The sequence below is a fragment of the Sapajus apella genome, unplaced genomic scaffold, assembly GCF_009761245.1.
Source record: "Sapajus apella isolate SASKATOON/1434 unplaced genomic scaffold, GSC_monkey_1.0 scaffold6, whole genome shotgun sequence".
Taxonomy (NCBI): domain Eukaryota; kingdom Metazoa; phylum Chordata; class Mammalia; order Primates; family Cebidae; genus Sapajus; species Sapajus apella.
Genome location: NW_022436946.1, coordinates 19,624,685 through 19,649,522, shown reverse-complemented (window position 1 = coordinate 19,649,522; position 24,838 = coordinate 19,624,685). Strand labels below are relative to the sequence as shown.

The following is a 24,838-nucleotide window of genomic DNA, read 5'->3' as shown; positions in this document are numbered from 1 at the left end:
CTAGAAGTGAGTTCCTTTAAAGAAGTTGAACTTATTTTATCCTCATCAACAGTTGTAAGTTATCAAGGGCAGGGCACCGTGCTATGCAATTCAGAGATGCATTTGGTTTCTTTCTTTAAATCACATATTTTTAAAATGTTTTCTTTAGCATATTTTTTTCTAACTGCATTCTAAATTCATAAAGGCTTCTTTCTTTCTCATCTGTTATCTCCCCAAATTTTCAATTATGCTTCCTTCTCCTAATCCTTTTTCTGTTAAATGTGTGTATGAGGAAGAAGAAATTGCGTGTTCTTTAAGCTAAATGGATCTGGATTTGAAAGCTTTCTCTTCCACTTCCTAGCTGTGTGACATTGAACAAATTATAGACCTTTTCTGAGCCTCAATGAATTGGAGCAATTTTCCCTCCTGCATTTTTCTGAAACTCAATTCAATAATATATATTGACTTGCTAAAAACTAAAATCAGGACTCAATAAATGCTAGTTCTCGTCTCATTTCTAATTTTCACTCTTTCTTCTCATTTTTCATACTAACCCCCAAAGTCTCCAGATGAATGATTTAAAACTTCTTGGCAGTTCTTTAAGGAAAGATTTAGGCTAAAACTTTTGTTTCTTTGTTCCTGGACTTTATCATTATTAAAAAGTCTCCATTTGACTAATATTTACTTTGATCTAAGGCTGTAGACCTTGGTTTAGTTAACTTTAATTTCAGTTTGAATGAGTCCTGAGATCACCTTTTTAGCAGTAGTCTTCAACTTATATTATGGGTTGAAAGTATTATCCCAGGATCACCAGGATGGGTAGGGGAGCCATGATGGTGACTGGTGTTTTCAAGTAAAACCTAGATTTATTACCAGTTTTCTGTCTTCTGCTTGGCAATTGGTGATAGAAGGTTATGCTTCTTAGGTCTAAATCCCAACCAGTCTGAATGCATGCAAATCAAATCATACTATGCTAGTAGCCATCTTCTCTTGATTTTTCTGGCTGGTAATTCCTCTCTGCCTCTCTGCTTTTCCTCCTCTCAAACCTCTCGCTCCCTCTTACTCCATCCCCAGAGGTCTTTTTCTGGCCTTCTCTGTGCCCCATGAAAACTCCCAGCCTTGTGCCTAGAATGCTTCCTAATAATACTCGCTCATCTCCCTGCTTCTAGACCCTCAGTGCAGTTAGAGCACAGAGGATGTTGGATTCAGTGACAGACTCTGGTCATGACTCATGGCAGTGCTCAGCAAGCATCTATTGAATATTTCTGCAGAAATCAATGTTAAACATCACAAGAGTTTAAGATAAAAGTCATGATTCCCTTAGATAAAGGAGCATAGAAGTTTGAAGTTATAATTGTTGGTCTGGATTGAAAACAACACACGCAGAGCTAAATAGAGATGAGTTGGAATCTGCTTCTAATTATAGTGAACTGGAAATTTGAACCAATTATCAACATTGTGCTGGAAGAATTAGGAATGCTATTTGATTTACCTAATTACTTGATTTCATTATCTTATTCAGATTTAGGAAGAAAGAAAAGTCCTCTTCACTACTCAAAAATATAAAAATAATCCAGACACCCCATAAATATATTAAAGCAAAGGATATTGAAACCTGAGAAAGCTGAGCAATTATTTCAATTCTCTACATCATTTTCATTTTGAAGACACAGCCAGTTCGGAAGTAATATAGTGGCTGCGAAAGTTATATAGTCAGAGCTTGAGTTGAAAGAGCTGCTAAAACAGCCACTTACATACCAATTACATATCCTCTTGGACCTTAGCTCGTCTGTCTAAGGGGATGTTGATAACCACTTTTCAGGGTTGTTATGAGGATTAAGTGAGTGAGTATGTGACTAAGCCAACAAATGTTCCATTAATTTCCAAAAGACTATAAATAAATATCTGGTTTTGCATGAAACTACAGCAAAGCTAAAAAAAAAAATAGAGTGTTACAGTAAGTTGTGCTCATCTGTGGATCTGATACCAGTGAGGATTAAGAAACGAAAACAAATGCTAAGTATTTGTTTAGAAAGCATTCACGTATCAAAAACTCATTATAACACTATTAGTGTTTGATTTTGATGAAAAAAAATCAAGAAAACTATGGTTGAAGTAATTTGAATGTAGGGGACTGCTCTCCCTTGTCATAAACTCATTTTAAATAAGCCCCAGGGATTGTAATGCTTTGAAGAAAAGTCATATGTAAATACTCCCTCTGTAGATTGAGAGTAGACAGGGAAAAGCCTCCAGTGAAGTAACCCTTGAGTGCAAGGGACAGTGGCCTCTCACTGGCCCGACTCCAGCCCAGAGGCCTTGATGAAACAGACCCTTGCCTACTGGGATGACTCATGGGTCTCTGTAGGAACAGGACTGTGCAGCACACAAAAAGTGAAACAGGGTAAACAGAGGGAGTGGAATGGAGATTTAATTTCAAGGCATGAAAACTAAATAAAATTCAGTCTTGCTTCATCATCTTAATGAGACGACTGTAAATTAGGTTAAGGGGAAGCATCCTTTTTGGAGCCCCAGCTCAGTTTCCCTCTCATCACAAGGCTGAAGATCTCTGTCTAGCCTCTGTGGCTACATGCTTTATGAGAATAATCATTCTGAAGTCACAGAATCTTCTCAGAAGCTGTTTCCATATGTGAATCAAAGTTGTAAGATTAGAGCAACCAAAGTTCACTGATGAGCTGGCATGAAGGTAGGTAGAAATAAACAGTGAGAACTGAGCTTTGGGGAGAGAAAGCAAGCCACCTCCTTTTGGAGACCAGAAGGAAGTTGTCAATAAGTTAGGATGACCCAGGTGCAGAGAAAGTTCATCAATGCTGTTTAAGGCTTACTTCTCATTTGCTTTACAATATACAGCATTAGCCTTAAACAGATTCTTGAGTATAAATTTCATAAAGGCAGATACCAATTCTTAATTCATCCTCTATTTTTTCCCCCATTTATTTATTTTATTGCATTTTAGGTTTTGGGGTACATGTGAGGAACATGCAAGATTGTTGCATAGGTACACACGTGGCAATGTGATTTGCTGCCTTCCTCCCCATCACCTACATCTGGCATTTCTCCCCCTGCTATCCCTCCCCAGCTTCCCACCCCACACCGTCCCTCCCCTATTTCCCCCCAACTGACCCCAGTGTGTAGTGCTCCCCTCCCTGTGTCCATGTCCTCTATGTTTCTTTACACCCAATAGATTCAGGTGTTATCCAAGTGGGTAGAATTGTTTTCAGTGCTTCAAGATTATAATGTGTCATAAATAAGTCTTTCTTTCCTGAGCTTCCCATTTAGTCTGGTTTGTGATTTTAGCTATTTTCTAGTAGTTCTGGTCCTGCATTTTTGCCCCAAAGGCTTCACTCCACCTGATTTAAATGAGCAAGTACACCTAATAGGTACCAGACTGGTTTGCCTTTTACTCTTAATGTTCCTAGATTCAACATCCTTTTTTTGCTCTGTATTTAGAGTTCCAACTTGGAAATGAGATAAAAGTAGTGAATGTTCCTTGTATAAGGTCAGTTATACAGTTACGTATAAGTGAGCCTTCTGTTACCTATCATCAATAACATTCTGTATATTTGCCGTAAACAGGATCTAACTCTTTATTTCTGTTCTACAATCTCAGAAATGTCTTGTGAACATTTTTCATTGTTAGTGTATATTAATCCTTTTAAATAGTGTATACTATTCCGTTATATAGAGGCAGCATGATTGATTTAACCACTTTTCTGTTGCTGAGCATTTAAGTTGATTCCAAGTTGTTGCCATTACTATCGTGCTGCAGTGAATATCCTTATACATAGTTTCATGTATTCTTGGGCAAATCTTTTGAAAGGATTCATAGAAGGGAACTTGGCAGTCAGCAAGCAGTGGGTGGCAAAGGGAATGGACATTTCAATTTTTGAAAGTCTTTCTCACGTTACCCTCACGAACAGTACCAATTTGTCCTCTCATTGACAGCTTATTAGTGCTTCTTCCTTAAACCTCCCCAATAGTGGTCATAATCAGTCTCCTTTTTTGTTTTCATTTCTGCCAGTTAGTAAGTGAATATTTTTACTTTTGAGATTACCTTGCATTTCTTTGCTCATTATTCTTTTCATTTTTTAACAGAACATCTATGTTTTTTTCTTCTGTGAATCAACTATCAAAGTTTTTTGCCCACTTTTCCCTTGGCTTGCTATCTCTAACAGGATGTTGCAGAGGAAACAAACCATTATAATTTGTAGCAGATACTTGAGGTTAAGAATATCTGCCGCATGATTCCAAATTACACTATCCTTGTAGAAACTGGTAGTATCTATGTATGGTGTTTCTAGAAACATTGTTTTGTCCTGTTATTGTTATGTGAGGCTTCCCTTGAACTCACTTTACTGCTAAGCATTCTTTCTAATATCTTTTGTATTCCTGACATCTTAGGCAATTTGTCATTCTTCTCAATTTTCCCTTTTCAGCTCATATATTCTGTAGATAATTCAGTAATCTTGAAAATCTCAGGCAGAAAATTCCTGTCCTTAGATACATGTTTTTTTCAAAGAAGATACTGTTTTTAAGAAGTAAGGACATTTAAGAAGGCATATAGGAATTCTTATTCATGCTTTCCAATATTTAATGTTGTCATTAAACCATAGTTTTCTCCTCCCCCAATACAACTTTCTCCTTCTCTTCCTGTACTTTGTCCTTCACCCTTTTCTTTTTTCTTCTCTTTGCCTTGTCTCTGCTCGTTTGTTTCACTTTCTCTGTTTTCCTCTCTAGGTAGAGAGCTTTCTCTCTGACAGCAACTCTGAACCAATTAATGTTGTCTCCTGGAATTCTAGGTGAAAACTCTTAATAAAGCAGGCACTGATTGATTGATACTTCAGTGGCGAAACAATAGGTGTGCCCATTAAATTCAGGAGCGAGGCCAGGATGTACACGTTCCAGTTGTGTTTCCCCTTGCTCTGGAGGTACTAAGTGATACAGTTAGAAAACAGCAATTGTAGGTTTTAAAATTAGGAAAAGGGAGGCAAATAATACTATATAACCTATCGTATTTCTAGAATACTTGAGAGAATGAAATGGAAACTTTTTCTTAAATAGCTAGCAAGTTTAGTAATGTGGTTTAGTACAAAATCAATGCACAAAATCTGTAGCCTTCCTACATTCAAACAACTACTTGACAATAGAAATGGGAGTAAAAGAAATATACAATACCAGTTGTATTGTATACCAATATACAATAGAAACCCAATGACAGAATACCCAGGAGATAAAAAGTAACAAGAAATGAGAAAGGTCTATGTTAAAAAAAACACTATGACACAAAACTTATGTGTTGATAAAATGCTACAGCAATGTAACAACATCAGTTTTCCATATATTTATGTATAGATTTAGCATTATTCCATAAAAATTACTAATTAGGTTTTTAAAAATAAAATTCTAAAGTTCATGTGCAACATAAGATGTGTAAGAACAGACTAGAAACTTTTGACAAAGAAAAATAATGAGCCCAGGAGTGGTGGCTCATGCCTGGAATCCCAGCACTTTCAAAGGCCGATATGGATGGATCACCTGAGGTCAGGAGTTCAAGACCAGCCTGGCTGACATGATAAAACCCCCGTCTCTCCTAAAAATACAAAAATTAGCTGGGCATGGAGGCATGAGCTCGTAATCCCAGCTACTCAGGAGGCTGAGGCAAGAGAATTACTCAAACTTCGGAGGCAGAGGTTGCAGTGAGCCAAGACTGTGCCACTGCACTCCAGCCTGGGCAACTCTATCTCTAAACAAACAAACAAAAAACAGAAGCAATAGAACTCACTGGAAAACACCAAAAAATCATAAGATATGAAAAAAATGAGAATAGGCTAATCCTAATCAGATATTCAAATATCTGTTTGGTTCTGCCATGTTAATTGACAGTTTAATGAAACAGAATGGTATCTCTTAATATTGACCCAAATACATGCTGGATTTGGTATACAGTACAAATATATGAAATTGATATGTAATGTAGGTAGTATTTCAAACCAAGGGAAGAGCGATTGTTTACCTGTAAACAATAGTTAGATCCCTGCCTGATTCTTACACAAAAAGAAATTTCAGTACATCAGAAAATTTAAATGCAAGGAATTAAACCATAAAATTACTGGAAAGAAACATGAGAGAACGTTTTAAATATAATCTTAGACTGCAGAAGGTTTTTCTAATGATGACATGAAACCATACTGATAGGATTAACCATTGAATATACAATTGAATTTTCCTGTATGATAAAAGATACAATCAAATAAAAATATAAATTAAACATGCTTGCCATGCATATTACAACCAGAAACCTGATTTCCTCAATATGTAAAAAACTAGTAAAAATCAGTTCTAGAAAAATAAATGAGAAAACATTCTTCTCTCTTCTCTGGATATAGCTATAAGAAATCCAACACCATGCTTACATTGGGGAAAGGGAACTAGAGGCTGAAGCAACTCCCTCTTCATTTTGCACTGCTGGGTTTTTACCATGAGCATGTGGAGTGTCCTACTTTGTTCTGACTGCTATAACAAAAACATTATAGACTGGATGGCTTATAAACAACAGAAACTTACTTATCACAGCTCTGAAAGCTGGGAAGTCCAACATACCAGCAGATACAGTATACCTGGTTCATAGATGCTGTCTTCTTATTGTGTCCTCACATGGTAGAAGGGGTAAGGGAGCTCTCTGGGACTCCCCTTATGAGGGCACTAATCCCATTTACGGACTCTGCCCTCAGGATCTAATCACCTCCCAAAGACTCTGTCTCCTAATACCACTACCGTGGGGGCTAGGATTTCAACATGTAGATTTTGAGGAGACATAAATCTTCAGTCTATAGCAAGTAGTTTCCAAAGAAAATACATGAGAGAAAAACAAAGTGAGAAATACATTTTAAAAATTGAAAATCTGAAAATCTATGATTTCTTCAATTCACCTTGCTGCCACTAACCTGCACAAGTAGGAGAAGAGAAGGAAAAAGATAAAAACAGAAATAGTCCAGAAATAGTTGCAGGCATCTCCACTACCTTCCTTTTTTTTAAAATAGTAAATTTACCATTAAGGTTTCATCCGTGGGGTTTCTCTGAAAAACCCCTATATGATCTTCAAATGCTAAAAGAAATTTGCATTTCCAAGTGGGATCATTCTTCTTGTGAGTGGTGGGAAGTTTGGTCTTGCCATCCCCCAGAAAGTCTCCCTTCACACCTCTTTCTACCTTGCTTTAAGGACGATCTTACTTAAATTTTACTTATGGAAAAAAAAAATGTAAAATTCTCCAGCAGAAATGATGTGATTTGAACCATTTTCTTATGTTTGTATAGATTCTTAAGAATGCTTTACTATTAATTGAGCTACCATCAATTGGAAAACTTCTTAAGAAATTTAATGTACAGTATATTAGTCTGTGGTTTAAAGGATGGCACAACTCATTGCTCATTTAGATGGTGACTTTATCTTGGTGAGAAATGGCTCCCTATTTGGAGCAGTTAAGTTCTAACAGTATGGACACAGCTGTGTTACTTGCCAAAGCGTAGACTTATTTATGCAAGATATTTAATAGTACGAAGAGCAACTAGAATTTAAATTGCTATTATCCTCCAGCTTTCCGCCTTGTCCTGTAGGAAAGCCAACAGTGTGTGGGATTTTACAGGTATTTAAAAATCACTGGAAAGGATATTAATACTTATTAGAGTCTCACTATTCAATGGTGTCTCCAAAAACATAGCCAGTATCCTCTAAGTGAAATTACTATATGTTTTCCTGCAGTGGAAAGATCTCTATAAAAAGTCCACTTTGTGATTTTAAATGCTTCAGTTGTTCATCCAGGAATATCTCAGCCACTGTCCTGCATCTTAGTAGATTGGTGACATTTTTAGTGATAATTTCTCTATTACCAGTTTCAAGTCTCCTTCCTGTCAGGAAATGCAGAGAATGGGGAGTGTGGCAGTGATTGTATAAGAGCTTGTCCAGAGTTGGGATGTGGAACGGAAAGCATATTTCTACTTGGAGGGAAACGGCCTTCTAATTTCTTCTGTTCCTGCAGAAAATATCTCCCATAGGGTCTCAGCAGGGTGTTTTTTGAGCTCATTATGGATCTGTTACTTAGCCTTCTGGAGACATCTGTATTCTACGGGCTTCTGGCTTTTAGTCTTTGGAGAGCAGCTGTTCTCTGTCATTGTTACACTGCTTATAATTGGTGTGGGCCCATATTTTACAGTTTGTCAGTCTGGCAGGTTTTGAAGGCATTACTAACAGAACAGGTATAGATTTCCAAAGGCGATCTAGTCTCTATTTCTAGCACTTTCTGCAGGCTCAAGATGTACTTGACCATAAAGTGATATTTTACATTTAATGACTTGAATATCATTTTGTGAATTATCTAAACATTTTGTATTTCCTTTTAGTTCCAGCATTCATGCAAATGTAGAACCATACTGATTATTGAGAAACAATTCTCTCCAAGGTAGACCAGTAAAGATCTTCAGAATGTGTCCTTAAAATCATAGCTTAAACTTGTCACAGAATTAACATTTTGCAGATTTTCACATCATATCACCCTTAAGGCATCTTCTCTACTCCCCATATGCCCAGGCCCCATATTGCTGTTAGTTTTATGCCTGGGTCTCCCAATGGAAACAGAATAGTGCTTGCACAATTGATCAGATTACTCATGCATTTGATCCAATTGTATCACTAAGATAACTAAAAACATCAGATGGACTGGTTTAGGTTTTCCTACCTTGTTTTTCTTATTGCTTTTACGTTTGTCACAAGACAAGTCTCCAAATATGAAGAAGTGGAATGAATTTTAAAAAGGTATGCTTTATTCTCTCCATATCTCCCGTCTTTCTCACATAAATCAACTGTTCTTTTTAACTATGAAATTGTTAATGCTTTTGCCACTAAAATATACAGATACCATTCAGATGGACTTTGACTCTAAGTCTCAGAATAAACTTGCAGTCCTCTTCGTGGACAGCAAGCCATCATTAATTACCTACCTTAGTACATTTTTAATTTGCCTAGCAGAGCAGTAAAAGGATAATGTGAGCTATGAATAGTAATAGCTATTGTTTATTGAGAACCTCTTATAATCAACACAAAAGTAAGCATCATATACATAACTTATCTTTGAAAATTCCTTGTAGTCAGACCCAGCTAATATCACTGATATCACTCATGTAGACTTTAATTGCCAGACACTGAGCTGTCCTTTGCATTCATTATCTCCTCTGCTTCACAGCAGTCCTACAGGTACTGTTACTATACCCATTTTACGAATAAAGGAATTGAGACTCCAAGAGGTTCATTCAGTTCAAGTGTGGTTATCAAGTATTAAGTGCTGTGTAGGGATTCAAGCCCCCGGAGGTCTTCTGCCTCAAGTGCATTATATACTGTGTGTATTAAACAAGACTTTACCATTTTATAGACGGAGGAACTGAGATAAGAAAAGCCACTTGCATGGCTACCAAGTAAGGAAGCAAAGACATGGGCCCCCGTCTCTGATTCCAGTATTGATGTGAAAAACCATTATGCTACACACTAAAATATTTTGTTTGTTTGCTGTTGAGACAGTATCACTCTTGTTGCCAGTGCTGGAGTATAATGGCATGATCTTTGCTCACTGCAACCTCCACCTCCCAAGTTCAAGTGATTCTCCTGCCTCAGCCTCCTGAGTAGCTGGGATTGCAGGCGACCACCACCATACTCAGCTAACTTTTTGTATTTTTAGTAGAGATGGGGTTTCACCATGTTGGCCAGACTGGTCTCCGTCTCCTGACCTCAGGTGATCTGCCTACCTCAGCCTATTTCTAGGATTACAGGCATGAGCCACCATGCCTGCCAAAGAAGATTTTTATTCTATTCTTATTTTTTAAACTTTATGTGACTGAACTCTTAGTAACCCATATGAATTTTCTTTTTTCAATTCTGGTAAAGATATAGATTAAAAATCCTATTCTAAAAGTTTGAAATGTCTCAACTGGGAAGAAAGTCCTAAAACTGTTCTAGCTTGAACAGAAAATATTTCCATCTGTCACATTTGTGGATACCACATGGGGTTTTTATATAATGTTTTTGTTTGGTACTCAAGGCATAGATTAATTTTTACTTCCTTCGGGCAGACTGCCTCACATTCTGGTGAATTTTTAAACCTCCAGATAAAGATAAAAATTCAAACATATAAATAAGTCAGTATTAACTATATTTAAAATAAGTCACACTCCAACTGGGAAGATGATGAAAAATCGGAGGGCAGGGACCCTCATGAAATGTCAGGAACAAGGATGAATTAGAATCTATCTGCATGGCATACCCTCACTGGTGTGCCAAGCCTTCATTAACTGCTACTACTTCTTGGAAGCCTCTCCTGATTCCTCCAGATAGTATAGAGAACATTCTCCAAAGCTCCTGTAACTCCATCATAGCAATTATTTTAAATGTTTACTTCTATTGCTTTCCCACTGGACTCCATACTCCTTGAAATCAGGGACGAGGTTTTATGAACTTTGTGTTCCTAGCGCCTGGAACATTTGAGCCATACTTAAGACTTAATCAATTCAGTTCACAGTCAACAGATACTGAGCATTTAAGTACATGCCTGGCACTCTGCCAGGCACTGGGACAGCATAAAAAAAAAAAACAGTAGAAAGGGGAACATATAAACAAGAATGAACACTGGACTGGGAGCCTGAAAACTTGTCTTTCAATTCTATTCTGTCTGCTAATTCGGTGTTTGATCTTCAGTTACATTCCTGGTCTTTAGTTAGCTAAAAAAAAAAAAAAAAAAAAGTCTGGGCCCAAAGATATCTGAAGTCTCTCAACTTGTAAGCCTATGTAATTATCATCTCAAATATAACTGAACCATGTCTAATGTATTATAGGCTCACAATGTGGTCAGAATAGTGGGCCAGTGTGGTTAGAGACCTAAATATATAGGAATAGACTTCTAAGAGTGTGGGAATACTGAAAACTGGATGGATTAGTGCCAGAAAAAGCAAATACCAGAATGTGCTTAGGCTTGTAAAAAGGGTAAAGAACAACAGCAATAAGGCTTTTAAGATTAGTATGAGAACAAAAATAGGAGAGGTAAGCCTGAAGATTAGAATGGACAGTATGTGGTGTACATGTGATACACAAAGCAGAAACCTTCTCGTCAAGAAGAGCTTTTGTCTGCAAAGGGTAAAATAAGCATGGCTCAAAGGGAAGTAAACCCAAGAGAGGCACGCAGACAGTGGGCTTGAGGGCAGGCCTGAGTACATCTCTCTCTAGTGAGGAAGGTGGAAAATAAGATTTCCTAAAGTTGGTTTCCACGACCCACAATGACTCAGATTTATGTGAGATGGCGAAGGCCTGGAGATAGCCCAGCAGTATCCTAGTTTGCAAAGTAAAGAACACGTGTTTTGTGAATTTCAAGCTGGTAATCTTGATGTCTATTGCTTAGCAAAATTGTTGCTGGTTTATGAGCAGGGAATGGAAAAAAAAAAAAAAAAAAAGGATGATCTACATGTGGCCAAAAGCTAGCCCAAACTAATTTTGTATTTTTGGTTGCCTGCAGAGTATGTTCATATTTGTCATTTTTTTTTAAATTAAGAGACGTGGTCTTGCTATGTTGCCCAGGATGGCCTTGAATTCCTGGGCTAAAGCAGTTCTCACACATCGGCCTTCCAAAGTCGCTAGGATTACAGATGTGAGCCATCGCGCCCAGCCCATATTTGTCTTTTAACTCGGCCTTCGACATGATCTCTTTTTAGGGTATATGGAAACATTAAGTGTGGCTGGCCTTCTAGTTAGAGTTACTTATAGCCAGTTGAATGACACCATCAAACTGATGGTTGCTGATCAATATAGTCTGGGGCCAGGAAACATATTTTGAGCCCAGTGTCTACCCATATTTTGATGCCAGGTGTCCATTTTTATTGGAATTAAATGAATATCTAAACAAATGAACAGTGTCTACCTAGAAAGAAGTCTCTAGTGGAATATCACAGAGCTTTCTTTGCTCTATGCTTTAATTTCCAAAAACTTGGGTGAAGCTTTGGAAGTCAGATTTGTAATATTTGCAGATGAACACAAATTGAGAGGGACAACATGACTTTGGAAGCCAGGCTTAGGATCCAAAGAGACTGTTAAGCAGAAATTCTGTGCTCCAGTTAACAAAATGAAATTCAGTGTAGTAAAATCCTTCACTTGGATCTTTGAGGGAGTAAGTCCCAGACCTGCCCTGTCAGCCATGGTGGAGAGCAAAGAGGAGGATGTGGAGGTAGAGATATGGTCTCTTTTGAGTCTGTGTCTTCATACGCTAAAGGGGATCTGGACAGGTGCAAGAGGCCAGATACTCACCCAAGGTGAGGCCTTCAAACTTATGTACTCCCCCTCGCTTTTTGTAGGCAGTCATTGGGATTTGAAAAATGGAAGTTGGTTGGCCCACAGGCCTAGTTTTAAAGGCTGAGCAGCATTCTTTAGCATTTGGTGTTATTATGGAAACAGGAAGCAGAATAAGAAAAAAGAAAACCTCAAATGAAAGCAAATCTGGAGGCCCTTCCCCTTCTCAAATACTCTAAGACCACAGGCTCTGGGGCTACCTCCCAGCTATGTGACCCCAGGCAAGTGACCTAAGCTATGTTTAGCCTCAGAAACATGAAAAATAGATATTATAATTCGTACACCTCCAGAATTGTTGTGAGAATAAATGTTTTTGTACTGAAGCCCTTAGAGCAGTGCCTGACCATAAGCAGTATGGTCCGTTATTACTAACATTAAAACTTAGAAAAGTATGGCTTTTACAAGGAGGAGACTAGTTAACAGGGTTCTTAAACCCTCATGCCATAGAAAAACATACAAAATGAAAAACAGTCATAAAAGTGTAGGATGGAGGGCATGTATCTTTGCAGCATTGACCAAAAAAAGGTATTTTTGGGGGCTGTTTTTGCATATACTGAACACTGTGGACCAAATGGCATTACAGTTTGAAGATGCAGAGCCTGTAGATTCACTCACTATAGATTTTTAGTTGCACAAGGCTTCTTTTTTCTTTTTTCTTCTATTTTTTGTTATTCTTTAAATTCTGGGGTATGTGTGCAGAATGTGCAGGTTTGTTTCATACGTATACATGTGCCATGGTGGTTTGCTGCACCCCATCATCTACATTAAGTATTTCTCCAAGTGCTATCCCTCCCCATCCCCCCTTCCCTTGATATCCCAACCCTTGTCCCCCACCCTCTGACAGGCCCGTATGTGTGATGTTCCCCTCCCTGTGTCCATGTGTTCTCATTGTTCAACACTCACTTTTGAGTAAGAATATGTGGTGTTTGGTTTTTTTGTTCTTGTATCAGTTTGCTGAGAATGATGATTTCCAGCTTCATCCATGTCCCTGCAAAGGACATGGATGCATAGTATCCTTTTATATGGCTGCAGAGTATTCCATGGTGTATATGTGCCACATTTTCTTGATCCAGTCTATCATTGATGGGCATTTGAATTGATTTCAAAGTCTTTGCTATTGTAAACAGTGCCACAATGAACATACGTGTGCATGTGTCTTTATAGTAGAATAATTGATAATCCTTTGGATATATACCCAGTAATGGATTGCTGGGTCAAATGGTATTTCTAGATCTAGATCCTCAAGGAATTGCCACACCCTCTTCCACAGTGGTGAACTAATTTACACTCCCACCAACAGTGTAAAAGTGTTTCTATTTTTCCACATCCTGTCCAGCATCTGTCGTCTCCTGATTTTTAATGATCGCCATTCTAACTGGCATGAGATGGTATCTCAGTGTGGTTTGATTTGCATTTCTCTAATGGCCAGTGATGATGAGCATTTTTTAATGTGTTCATATCTTTCGCCCACTGTTTGATGGGGGTCGCTTGTTTTTTTCTTGTAAATTTGTTTAAGTTCTTTGTAGATTCTGGATACTAGCCCTTTGTCAGATGGGTAGTTTGTAAAATTTTTTCCCATTCTGTTGGTTGCTGACTCACTCTAATGCTTGTTTCTTTTGCTGTGCAGCAGCTCTTTAGTTTAATTAGATCCCGTTTGTCCAGTTTGGCTTTTGTTGCCATTGCTTTTGGTGTTTTAGTCATGAAGTCCTTGCCTATGTCTATGTCCTGAATGGTATTGCTTAGGTTTTCTTCTAGAGTTTTTATGGCATTAGGTCTTATGTTTAAATCTTTAATCCACCTGGAGTTAATATTTTTCTAAGGTATAAGGAAGGGGTCCAGTTTCAGCTTTCTGCACATGGCTAGCCAGTTTTCCCAACACCATTTATTAAATAGGGGATCATTTCCCCATTGCTTTTGTCAGGTTTGTCAAAGATCAGATGGTTATGGATGTATGGCATTACTTCCGTGGCCTCTGTTCTATTCCATTAGTCTATATCTCTGTTTTGGTACCAGTACCATGCTGTCTTGATTACTGTAGCCTTGTAGTATAGTTTGAAGTCAGGTAGCAGGATGCCTCTGGCTTTGTTCTTTTTGCTTAGGATTGTCTTCGCTATGCTGGCTCTCTTTTGGTTCCATATGAAGTTTAATGTGGTTTTTTCCAGTTCTGTGAAGAAAGTCAATGGTAGCTTGATGGGGATAGCATTCAATCTGTAAATTACTTTGGGCAGTATGTCCATTTTCATGATATTGATTCTTCCTAACCATGGGCATGGAATGTTTTTCCATCTGTTTGTGTCCTCTCTTATTTCTTTGAGCAGTGGTTTGTAGTTCTCCTTGAAGAGGTCCTTCACATCCTTTGTTAGATGTGTTCCTAGATATTTTATTCTCTTTGTAGCAGTTGTGAATGGCAGTTCACTCATGATTTGGCTTTCTGTTATTGGTGTATAGGAATGCTTATAATTTCTGCTCATTGATTTTGTATCCTGAGACTTTGCTGAAGTTGCTTATCAGCTTAAGGAGATTTGGGGCTAAAACAATGGGGTCTTCTAAATATACAATCATGTCATCTGCAATTAGAGACAATTTGACCTCCTCCTTTCCTAATTGAATACCCTTTATATCTTTAACTTGCCTGACTGCTCTGGGTAGAACTTCCAATACTATGTTGAATAGGAATGATGACAGAGGGCATCCTTGTCTAGTGCCAGTTTTAAAAGGGAATGCTTCTAGTTTTTTGCACATTCAGTATGATATTGGCTGTGGGTTTATCATAAATAGCTCTTATTATCATCAATACCTAGTTTATTGAGAGTTTTTAGCATAAAGCGGTGTTGAATTTTGTCTAAGGCCTTCTCTGCATCTACTGAGATAATCATGTGGTTTTTGTCTTTGGCTCTGTTTATGTGATGGATTACATTTATAGATTTGCATATATTGAACCAGCCTTGCATCCCAGGGATGAAGCTGACGTGATCATAATGGATAATCTTTTCGATGTGCTACTGGATTCGGTTTGCCAGTATTTCATTGAGGATTTTTGCATCAATGTTCATCAGGGATATTGGCCTGACATTTTCTTTTTTAATTGTGTCTCTGCCAGGTTTTGGTATCAGGATGATGTTGGTCTGATAAAATAAGTTAGAGAAGATTCTCTCTTTTTCTATTTCTGGGATAGTTTCAGAAGGAATGGTACCACCTCCTCTTTGTACCTCTGGTAGAATTCGGCTGTGAACTTGTCTGGTCCTGGACTTTTTTTTTTGGTTGGTCAGCTAATAATTGCTGCTTCAATTTCAAACCTTGTTACAGGTCTATTCAGGGATTCAACTTCTTCCTGGTTTAGTCTTGGGAGAGTTTAAGTGTCTAGGAATTTATCAATTTTTTCTAGATTTATTTATTTTTGCATAGAGGTGTTTATAGTATTCTATGATGGTAGTTTGTCTTTCTGTGGGATCTGTGGTGATATCCCCTTTATCATTTTTTTATTGCATCTATTTGCTTCTTCTCTTTTTTCTTCTTTATTAGTGTAGCTAGCAGTCTATGTATTTTGTTGATCTTTTCAAAAAACCAGCTCCTAGGTTCACTGTTTTTTTTTTTTGAAGGGTTTTTTGTGTCTCTATCTCCTTCAGTTCTGCTCTAATCTTAGTTATTTCTTGTCTTCTACTAGCTTTTGGGTTTGTTTGATCTTGCTGCTCTGGCTCTTTTAATCTGATGTTAGGGTGTCAATTTTAGATCTTTCCTCATTTCTCTTTTGGGCATTTAGTGCTATAAATTTCCCTCTACACACTGCTTTAAATGTGTCCCAGAGATTCTGGTACATTGTGTCTGTTCTCATTGGTTTCAAAGAACATCATTATTTCTGTCTTCATTATTTATCCAGTTGTCATTCAGGATCAGGTTGTTCAGTTTCCATGTAGTTGTGTAGTTTTCAGTGAGTTTCATAATCCTGAGTTCTAATTTGATTGCATTGTGGTCTGAGAGACTGTTACAATTTCCATTCTTTTGCATTTGCTGAGGAGTGTTTTACTTCTAATTATGTGGTCAATTTTTAGAATAAGTGTGATGTAGTGCTGAGAAGAATATATATTCTGTGGATTTGGGATGGAGAGTTTTGTAGATGTCTATTAGGTCTGTTTGGTCCATAGCTCAGTTCAAGTCCTGGATATCTTTGTTAATTTTCTGTCTCATTGATCTACTATTTTGTAGGTCATTAAGAACTTGCTTTATATATCTGGGTACCCCTGTATTGGGTGCATATATATTTAGGATAGTTAGCTCTTCTTGTTTCATTGATTCCTTTGCCATTGTGTAATGCCCTTCTTTGTCTCTTTTGATCTTTGTTGGTTTAAAGTGTGTTTGTCAGAGAGTAGGATTGCAACCCTTGTTTTTTGTTTGTTTGTTTTCCATTTTTTTGGTGAATCTTCCTCCATCCATTTATTTTGAGCCTATGTGTGTCTTTGAACATAAGATGGGTTTCCTAAATGTAGCACACTGATGGGTCTTGACTCTTTATCCAATTTGCCAGTCTGTGTCTTTTGATTGGGGCATTTAGCCCATTTACATTTAAGGTTATTAGTGTTATATGTGAATTTGATCCTGCCGTTTTGATGCTATTTGGTTGTTTTGCCCATTAGTTGCTCCAGTTTCTTCATAGTGTCCATGGTATTTACAATTTGGTATGATTTTGCAGTGGCTGGTACTGGCTGTTTCTTTCCATGTTTAGTGCTTCCTTCAGGAGCTCTTGTAAGACAGGCATGGTGGTGACAAAAATCTCTCAGTAGTTGCTTGTCTGTAAAGGATTTTATTTCTCCTTTGCTTATGAAGCTTAGTTTGGTTGGATATGAAATTCTGGGTTGAAAATCCTTTTCTTTAAGGATGTTGAATATTGGCCCCCACTCTCTTCTGGCTTGTAGGGTTTCTGCCAAGAGATCCGCCATGAGTCTGATGGGCTTTCGTTTGTGGGTAACCCAACCTTTCTCTCTGGATCCCCTTAGACACCTAGCTTGGTGTCTTCCCAAACGGCCACCCAGTTTTATGCTAGAAACCTGGAGTGCTCATGTTGTAGCACTGAAGGGAATCTCCTGTTCTGCGGGTTGTGAAGACTGTGGGAAAAGCACAGTATCTGAGCCAGAGTGCTGGGAAAAATCCATAATGGCTTCCCTTGACTAGGCAAGGAGTTCCCCGGCCCCTTGCACTTCCTGGGTGAGGTGACCCCTAGTCAGCTTTGGCTCGCCCTCCTTGGGCTGCAGCCAGTGTCCAACCAGTCCCAATGAGATGAACTGGGTACCTCAATTGGAAATGTGGAGATCACCCACCTTCTGCATCGTTCTCACTGGGTGCTGCGCACCAGAGCTGTTCCTCTTTGGCCATCTTGCCAGAAATCCTCAATTTCTTTCTCTCTCTCTCTCTCTCTCTCTCTCTCTCTCTCTCTCTCTCTTTTCAGAGAGCCAGGCTGCTGTATCACCCAGGCTGAAGTGCAATGGCATGATCATAATTCACTGCAGCCTCCAGCTCCTGGGCTCAATTGATCCTCCTGCCTTAACCTCCTCAGTAGCTGAGACTACAGGCATGTGCAACCATGCCCGGCTAACTTGCTAAGTTGTCAATGCTGGTCTTGAACTGCTGGCCACAAGTGATGCTCCCACCTGGCTTCCCAAAGTGCTAGAGTACTAGGTGTGAGCCACTGTACCCAGCCTTCACTAGGCTTCTTATTGTGAAACTGCCTTTAGCATCCTCATGCCATTTCCCAGTATTTGTCCCCCGTTCCTGCCTTCATCTACTAATTTTTCTAAAATAACAACAGCATTATTTATGTGTTACTCCAACTCCATGGCAGATGTGTATAAAATTGCAGCATTTAGGATTAGCATTTGCAAACTCCCAAGACTTGACCCTCCCTCTTCCCCTGACCTTACTTACCTAGTTGACCTCCTGTAGCACTGAGTTGTGTGCTGGCCAAGGTCCTGTTCCCTAGCCTGCTTTCTTTCCCTTGACCTTCCTGAAATGCTGCTAAACTGATTTTTGACTGTGATCTATGTGCTATCTCCTGTGTGAAGCCTATTGAAAGATTCTTCCCTAATGGAAACTTTCATTCTAGGAGTTATCTCATTCTGTTTTATGTGGATCTGTTAGCTCCTTCATTAGGTTTCAAGCTCTTTGAAACCATGTTTGAATTTTCTCACCTTTGCTTTCCTCTCGGGGTCTGGATTGGGACCGCGAGTCATAATAGAGCCTCGTGTAGTATTGAATTGCCTTGAACAGAATTAAGGGACATTGGCACCAAACTTGATTTTGCTAATCTTTGGGCCTGAACAGGAGAATGGCTGAAGAAACTGAGATCCCCCCATCCATTATATTCTTTATTTCTGAACTACTCCGGAATTTTTGCCTCTTTTTGTTTCTATAAATTTTCATACTTTAAAGCTACCCTTGCTTTTTCTTCCTGTCTCACTTTTCTTCACATGCAAGCTCAGTCATCCATCCCTCTTTTTCACCTTTCCTTCCTCATATATGTTTCTTAAAATATCTTTTCTCTTCTAACTTCCTTTCCTCTATCAGCCTCCTGAACAGAAAATGGTAGTGCTAATGTTTTAAAAAGTGGGAGAGGACTAGAAATCTGTATGGAATGTAATTCACTTTTATTGCTTTTAAATTAAATGAAAGGCTTTTGCCCTTGTTTCTATTCTACTCAGAAGGATTTCAGACTAAATCCTTAAGCCCGCCATATGGAAATAACTGGACTAGATGGCTGCTATCTAATCTAAGCATTTAATTGAAACATTTGAAATGGCTTTTGGTTCAAGAAGAGATAGGTTGACACTAAGCTTTATTTTAGCAAAGGTTTGGGAAGGTTCTAATCTGTAGTATGTATACTTTGATAAATTTCATAGACTAGAGCAACAGATTACAATTTAGTTTGTTCTTCCAATATAAAACTATTTTAATCCTAGTTATAATTTAACTGAAGACTGGATTTACTCACTGGCTTGTTGAAACTGTAGATACCAACCACAACCCTGTTATTTAAACACAATTTAGAAATCATAAATAGAAATTCAAAAGGAGAGCTCAGTGCTGCAAGATGAGATTTGATGCCCTGAAGAAACTCTCTCTGAAATTTGCCAAAGACCTGTGGGACTTAAAATATCTTCTTGTTTCCTACCAGCTAGATATGGCAGCATGAGAACCATTTATTATAAATCAGGACAGCTATTTTACCAAATGTTGACTTTTGTTTGGATAGTTTGTTCATATTTTCAACTAGGAAAGTTAGTACAATAATATGGTAGTCATTTGTCCCTTATTCAGCATTTTAGCAAATATTTCTTGAACACTGGCCATGTGAAGCCACTACAGTGAATGTTTCTGGTAATAAAAATAAGAATTAAATTTGATGTTTGATCATAAGAAGTAGAAGAACTGTGATATTATATTATGAGTACCATAGAAAACCTGCCATTATAAAGTGATCTGAGGAATAAATGTGCTTGCATGGGGTGCAGTGGGTCAGCTAGAGAAAACTTTATAAGGAAAATGGAATATGAGCTTTGATGCCTAGCCAGTTGTCCATATGTGAAGACCAAGGGTGGGGAGGTGGTGGATTCTGGACAGCTGGAACATTGTTAACAAAAATCCCAGAAATTATACAAAATGGAATATGAATGAGAAATACAGAACATTGGTTAGATTTTAGTTTTAAAGAGAAAAGTTAGAGACAAAGTTAAAGTCAGTGGATCTAGAATTTCAGCTTAAGCTTTGGTAGGTAGTGGAGAATATTTTGTCATTATTCTGCTCTTTAAACAAACTTTGGAGATGATTAATCTTGATTGTAAAGGAAGAGAAATTGTTTGGAAGACCAGCTAGGGGTTTATAATAATGGTCTAGTAAAAGGTAATAAGATCTGCACAAGGCTGGGAAGAGTAGGATTAGAATGGGGGGCGAAATTAAAAGACATCATGTAATGGAAATTTCTAGGATTTAGAACCTGATTGGAAGAGGAAGATAACTGTAAAGAGCCAAACCTGAGAACTAACCCTGCTAAAAAAAGTCAGACAAGTCAAGTGCTGCAGCTGGTGTGTGCTAGAAGGTAAGTTCAGCTTCGCTAGCAGTACATGATGTGTGTATGTTCCCTAACGGGCAGTGGAAGGTGTGAAATTGAAAGTCAGGATATGACCTGGAATATAGACTTGGGACTCATTAGCATAAAGGAAATAGTGGAAGATGTAGGAACAGATATGAATGCCAAGGGAGAGTATGGAAGAGAAGATGGCCAAGGACAAGACTCTAGGGAGAAGTTCTACTTTAAGGTGAGTCTATTGAAATAGTGAGGTCAGAGCAGAAGTAGGAGAACTTCACATCATAAAAGACTAGGGAAGACAGAGTGTGGAGAAGGAAGGGGCCGGTAATATCTACGGAAACAGAGAGATAAGGAAGATGAAAATTGAGAGAGAGAAATTAAATGTGGTAGCTAAGAATTCATTGATGACTTTCACTAGAGAGGTCTTAGAACCATGAATTGCTGGAATGTATCCTCTTTGTCAGTCTGGAGTGTTTGTTCAGTGATTTAAAATAGCACAGATAACTGTGTGTGTGTGAGAGAGAGACAGTGCATCAGTCTTGTGGCCAGGGGACTATTTTATAGGTGATAAAATTATTTAAACAAAATATTCCTCGAGCTCACATTTTATTCATAGAAATGTAACTGAAAAAAAAACAGAAATAGTCACTTAGCCAAAAAAGAAATCTCAAGAAATTTACATTAGTCAATAAATAAAATTTGTACCAAAACTATGTCAATTAAAGATATTCTACCCCATTTAATCACATGAAACTGTAACAGCAACAAAAATTCTATGTAAACAGTTGTTTAATTGAATTGATGCTGATACCCCAAGAACATATTTAGATCATCTTTTTCCTTTTTTTTTTTCTGCCAGAATAAAAGGCCAAGCTATGATAGCAACTGGTGGAGTGATAACCGGCCTGGCCGCCTTGAAAAGGCAAGACTCCGCCAGATCACAGCAGCATGTCAACCTCAGTCCATCTCCTGCTACCCAAGAGAAGAAACCTGTCAGGCGCCGGCCCCGGGCAGAGGTTGTGGTTGTTCGTGGTAAAATCCGGCTTTATTCCCCATCTGGATTTTTTCTTATTTTAGGAGTGCTCATCTCCATTATAGGAATTGCCATGGCCGTTCTTGGATATTGGCCCCAAAAAGAACATTTTATTGATGCCGAAACAACACTGTCAACAAATGAAACTCAGGTCATTCGGAATGAGGGCGGTGTGGTGGTTCGCTTCTTCGAGCAGCATTTGCATTCTGATAAGATGAAAATGCTTGGTCCATTCACCATGGGGATTGGCATTTTCATTTTCATTTGTGCTAATGCCATTCTTCACGAAAACCGTGACAAAGAGACCAAAATCATACACATGAGGGATATCTATTCTACAGTCATTGACATTCACACGCTAAGAATCAAGGAGCAAAGGCAAATGAACGGCATGTACACTGGCTTGATGGGAGAAACAGAAGTAAAACAGAATGGGAGCTCTTGTGCCTCCAGATTGGCAGCAAATACGATCGCCTCTTTCTCGGGTTTTCGGAACAGTTTTCGAATGGACAGCTCCGTGGAGGAGGATGAACTTATGTTAAATGAAAGTAAGAGTTCTGGGCATCTTATGCCCCCATTGCTCTCTGACAGCTCTGTCTCTGTCTTTGGCCTCTATCCACCTCCTTCCAAGACATCTGATGATAAGACCAGCAGCTCTAAGAAATGCGAAACCAAGTCAATTGTGTCATCATCCATCAGTGCTTTTACATTGCCTGTGATCAAACTTAATAACTGTGTTATTGATGAGCCCAGTATAGATAACATCACTGAAGATGCTGACAACCTCAAAAGCAGGTCAAGGAATTTGTCAATGGATTCCCTTGTGGTTCCTTTGCCCAACACCAGTGATTCCTTCCAGCCTGTCAGCACAGTGCTACCAAGGAATAATTCCATCGGGGAGTCATTGTCGAGTCAGTACAAGTCATCTATGGCTCTCGGGCCTGGGCCTGGACAGCTCTTGTCTCCTGGGGCTGCTAGAAGACAGTTTGGGTCCAATACGTCCTTGCATTTGCTGTCATCACACTCAAAGTCCTTAGACTTAGACCGGGGTCCCTCCACTCTAACTGTTCAGGCAGAACAACGGAAACATCCAAGTTGGCCTAGGTTGGATCGGAACAACAGCAAGGGGTACATGAAACTAGAGAACAAAGAGGACCCAATGGATAGGTTGCTTGTGCCCCAAGTTGCCATCAAAAAAGACTTTACCAATAAGGAGAAGCTTCTTATGATTTCAAGATCTCACAATAATTTAAGTTTTGAACATGATGAGTTTTTGAGTAACAACCTAAAGCGGGGAACTTCTGAAACAAGATTTTAGTGTTAAAGGAATATATCGTTTTACAAGGGTATATATTTAAAAATATTTTCACTGGTGTTTCCTTCTTAAAGCATTGGCTGTAAGCCTTTTTAATCAAATGGTTTGTAGTGTATTAGAATTGGCTGCTTAGTTCTGTAATGAAGATGGTTGTATGTTTGGGTTACTTGTGACTGCAGTACTCTATATTAATCACATATGATTTTATTTTCTCTTCCTTTGAAAGCATGATCTCTTTTAGTAATATGAATGCAAAATACTTGCATCCAAATTAAAACTTACTTATTTTCTTTACTTTTAATTAATTGCCCTGTTTATAAAATGAAATGTCCAATATGGAAAACATAGGGTACCAAAGTGCGGACCAGGAGTACAAATTCAGTCCCAATACTCAATATGTATTATGGATGACTATGAGTGCAAACCTTAGGCTGTGATTTTCTGAATAATTGTTCTTTTTAGGATTTGGTTAAGTTATTTAAAATGAAAGAGATCTAGTTTCAGTGTGAGCTCAATGATGTGAATTGGTTAAGTTTATTGTGAATCCTGAGTTTTAGATAGGTAGTATTTTTTCAACATCAGTTCTGTTTTCAGTGATGTTATATCAAGAAACAATGTATCCAAGAGCCATCACTGACAATGCCAGACATTCTTATGGATAAATATCAAAATGCAATTATAGTGGCTATAACTTTAGGTATTCAGAATCAAAATTCACAAGCTGACTTGATAAACCAATATACTTTGTAGAAATACTATCCTGAAATAATTATACACATGAACGGAATGTTGACTAATGAATGAAGATACATTACATGCTAGTTAATGCTAACTAGTCTCAGTACTTTTTTCTAGCCATCTGTTACTTCCAATAGTCCCTCATTCCCACATCCTATTTTCCCCCAATATGTTTTAGATCCTGGTATTTGGAAAACAATCGGCTAACCTTGACATTTCACCTTCACATGCCACTAGCTTGGTAATTCAAAAACATTTAGTTCTTGATAAATTGCCTTGAAGTTTACCTTGTGCTGGAAAGCCTTATGATAACTCCAAAGACTTTCTTATGGTATAATACATTTTTAGGATTGTGTTTCTTAGTTACTGAAGATGATAAATATTAAAATGGATGTTTCCATCAGAAAATTTTCATGTTTTCCTTTAAGGTAACATAATTGTAAGAACTGTTGAATAGAATACTCAGGAAATTCTACAGGTTTCTCCCAATACCTAAGCACTTCTGAACATCAGTGTTGCGGTTATGGAAGAGCAGAAGGAGGATCCATTTGTGTTGCTCCCCAAAATTCCACATTGCGTTTGCATCACAAGCTTCCCTCAATTGAGACACAGTTTTGCTTGTTAGAACATTAAGCCTGTGTATTGTAACAGAGTGGGCTCAATATTTTACTATAAAGCATTTAATAAACTTCTGTTATTAATAGAAGTTTCTGTTCTTCACACCTTTGCTACTGCTTTTTAAATAAAATGTACATTTCTGCTTAAAGTACTGTTTTTCACACTTTCAGATATGTTCTACTGTGGGCACTTGATACCCTAGTACATGTACTGAGTATCTTGGCTTTTAAGTTTTGCTTCTATTAAGTTAAAGAGCTAGGTCTATCCCCCTATTTAGGCTGTTTTTTAATGTTATCTTGGGATTGTTTTCACTTAAAGTTTCATTTTTTCTCAGGAAAATAACCAAACACAGCATCTAGCAAGCTGTATTTCTCAGTAGCACTGAGATTTGAAAACAGTGGCTCTCAACACCCCTGATGTGACAGATGACTGAAGCCATATAATTTGTTCAGTTCATCCCTGAAAGAACTCTAGAAATTTGAAGAAGATTAAACATCATGGGTCTTAGATGATCCACATAAAGGAACTGGAGGCTTAAAGTAGTGGTTCCTGCTCAATCTTCATCAAAAAGCCTGAGTTTTTAATTTATCAAGCAAATCAACTTTTTAAATGATACATAATTTTCTCATTTTAAATTAAAGATGTATATTGCTAATTAAAAGTTTCAGATGCATATGAGATAGCTGA

The 24,838-nt window shown here is 38.1% G+C and overlaps 1 protein-coding gene across 1 annotated transcript; it reads left to right on the top strand.

Annotated features, from left to right (window-relative positions):
- Window positions 1–7,151: 7,151 nt before the first annotated feature.
- Window positions 7,152–24,299, top strand: TMEM200A (transmembrane protein 200A). The gene is made up of 2 exons (XM_032274808.1): window positions 7,152–8,806; window positions 21,307–24,299. Exon 2 carries the CDS (start codon window positions 21,323–21,325, stop codon window positions 22,796–22,798), a length of 1,476 nt encoding a protein of 491 aa, XP_032130699.1. The 5' UTR covers window positions 7,152–8,806; window positions 21,307–21,322; the 3' UTR covers window positions 22,799–24,299.
- The last annotated feature ends 539 nt before the right edge of the window (window positions 24,300–24,838 follow it).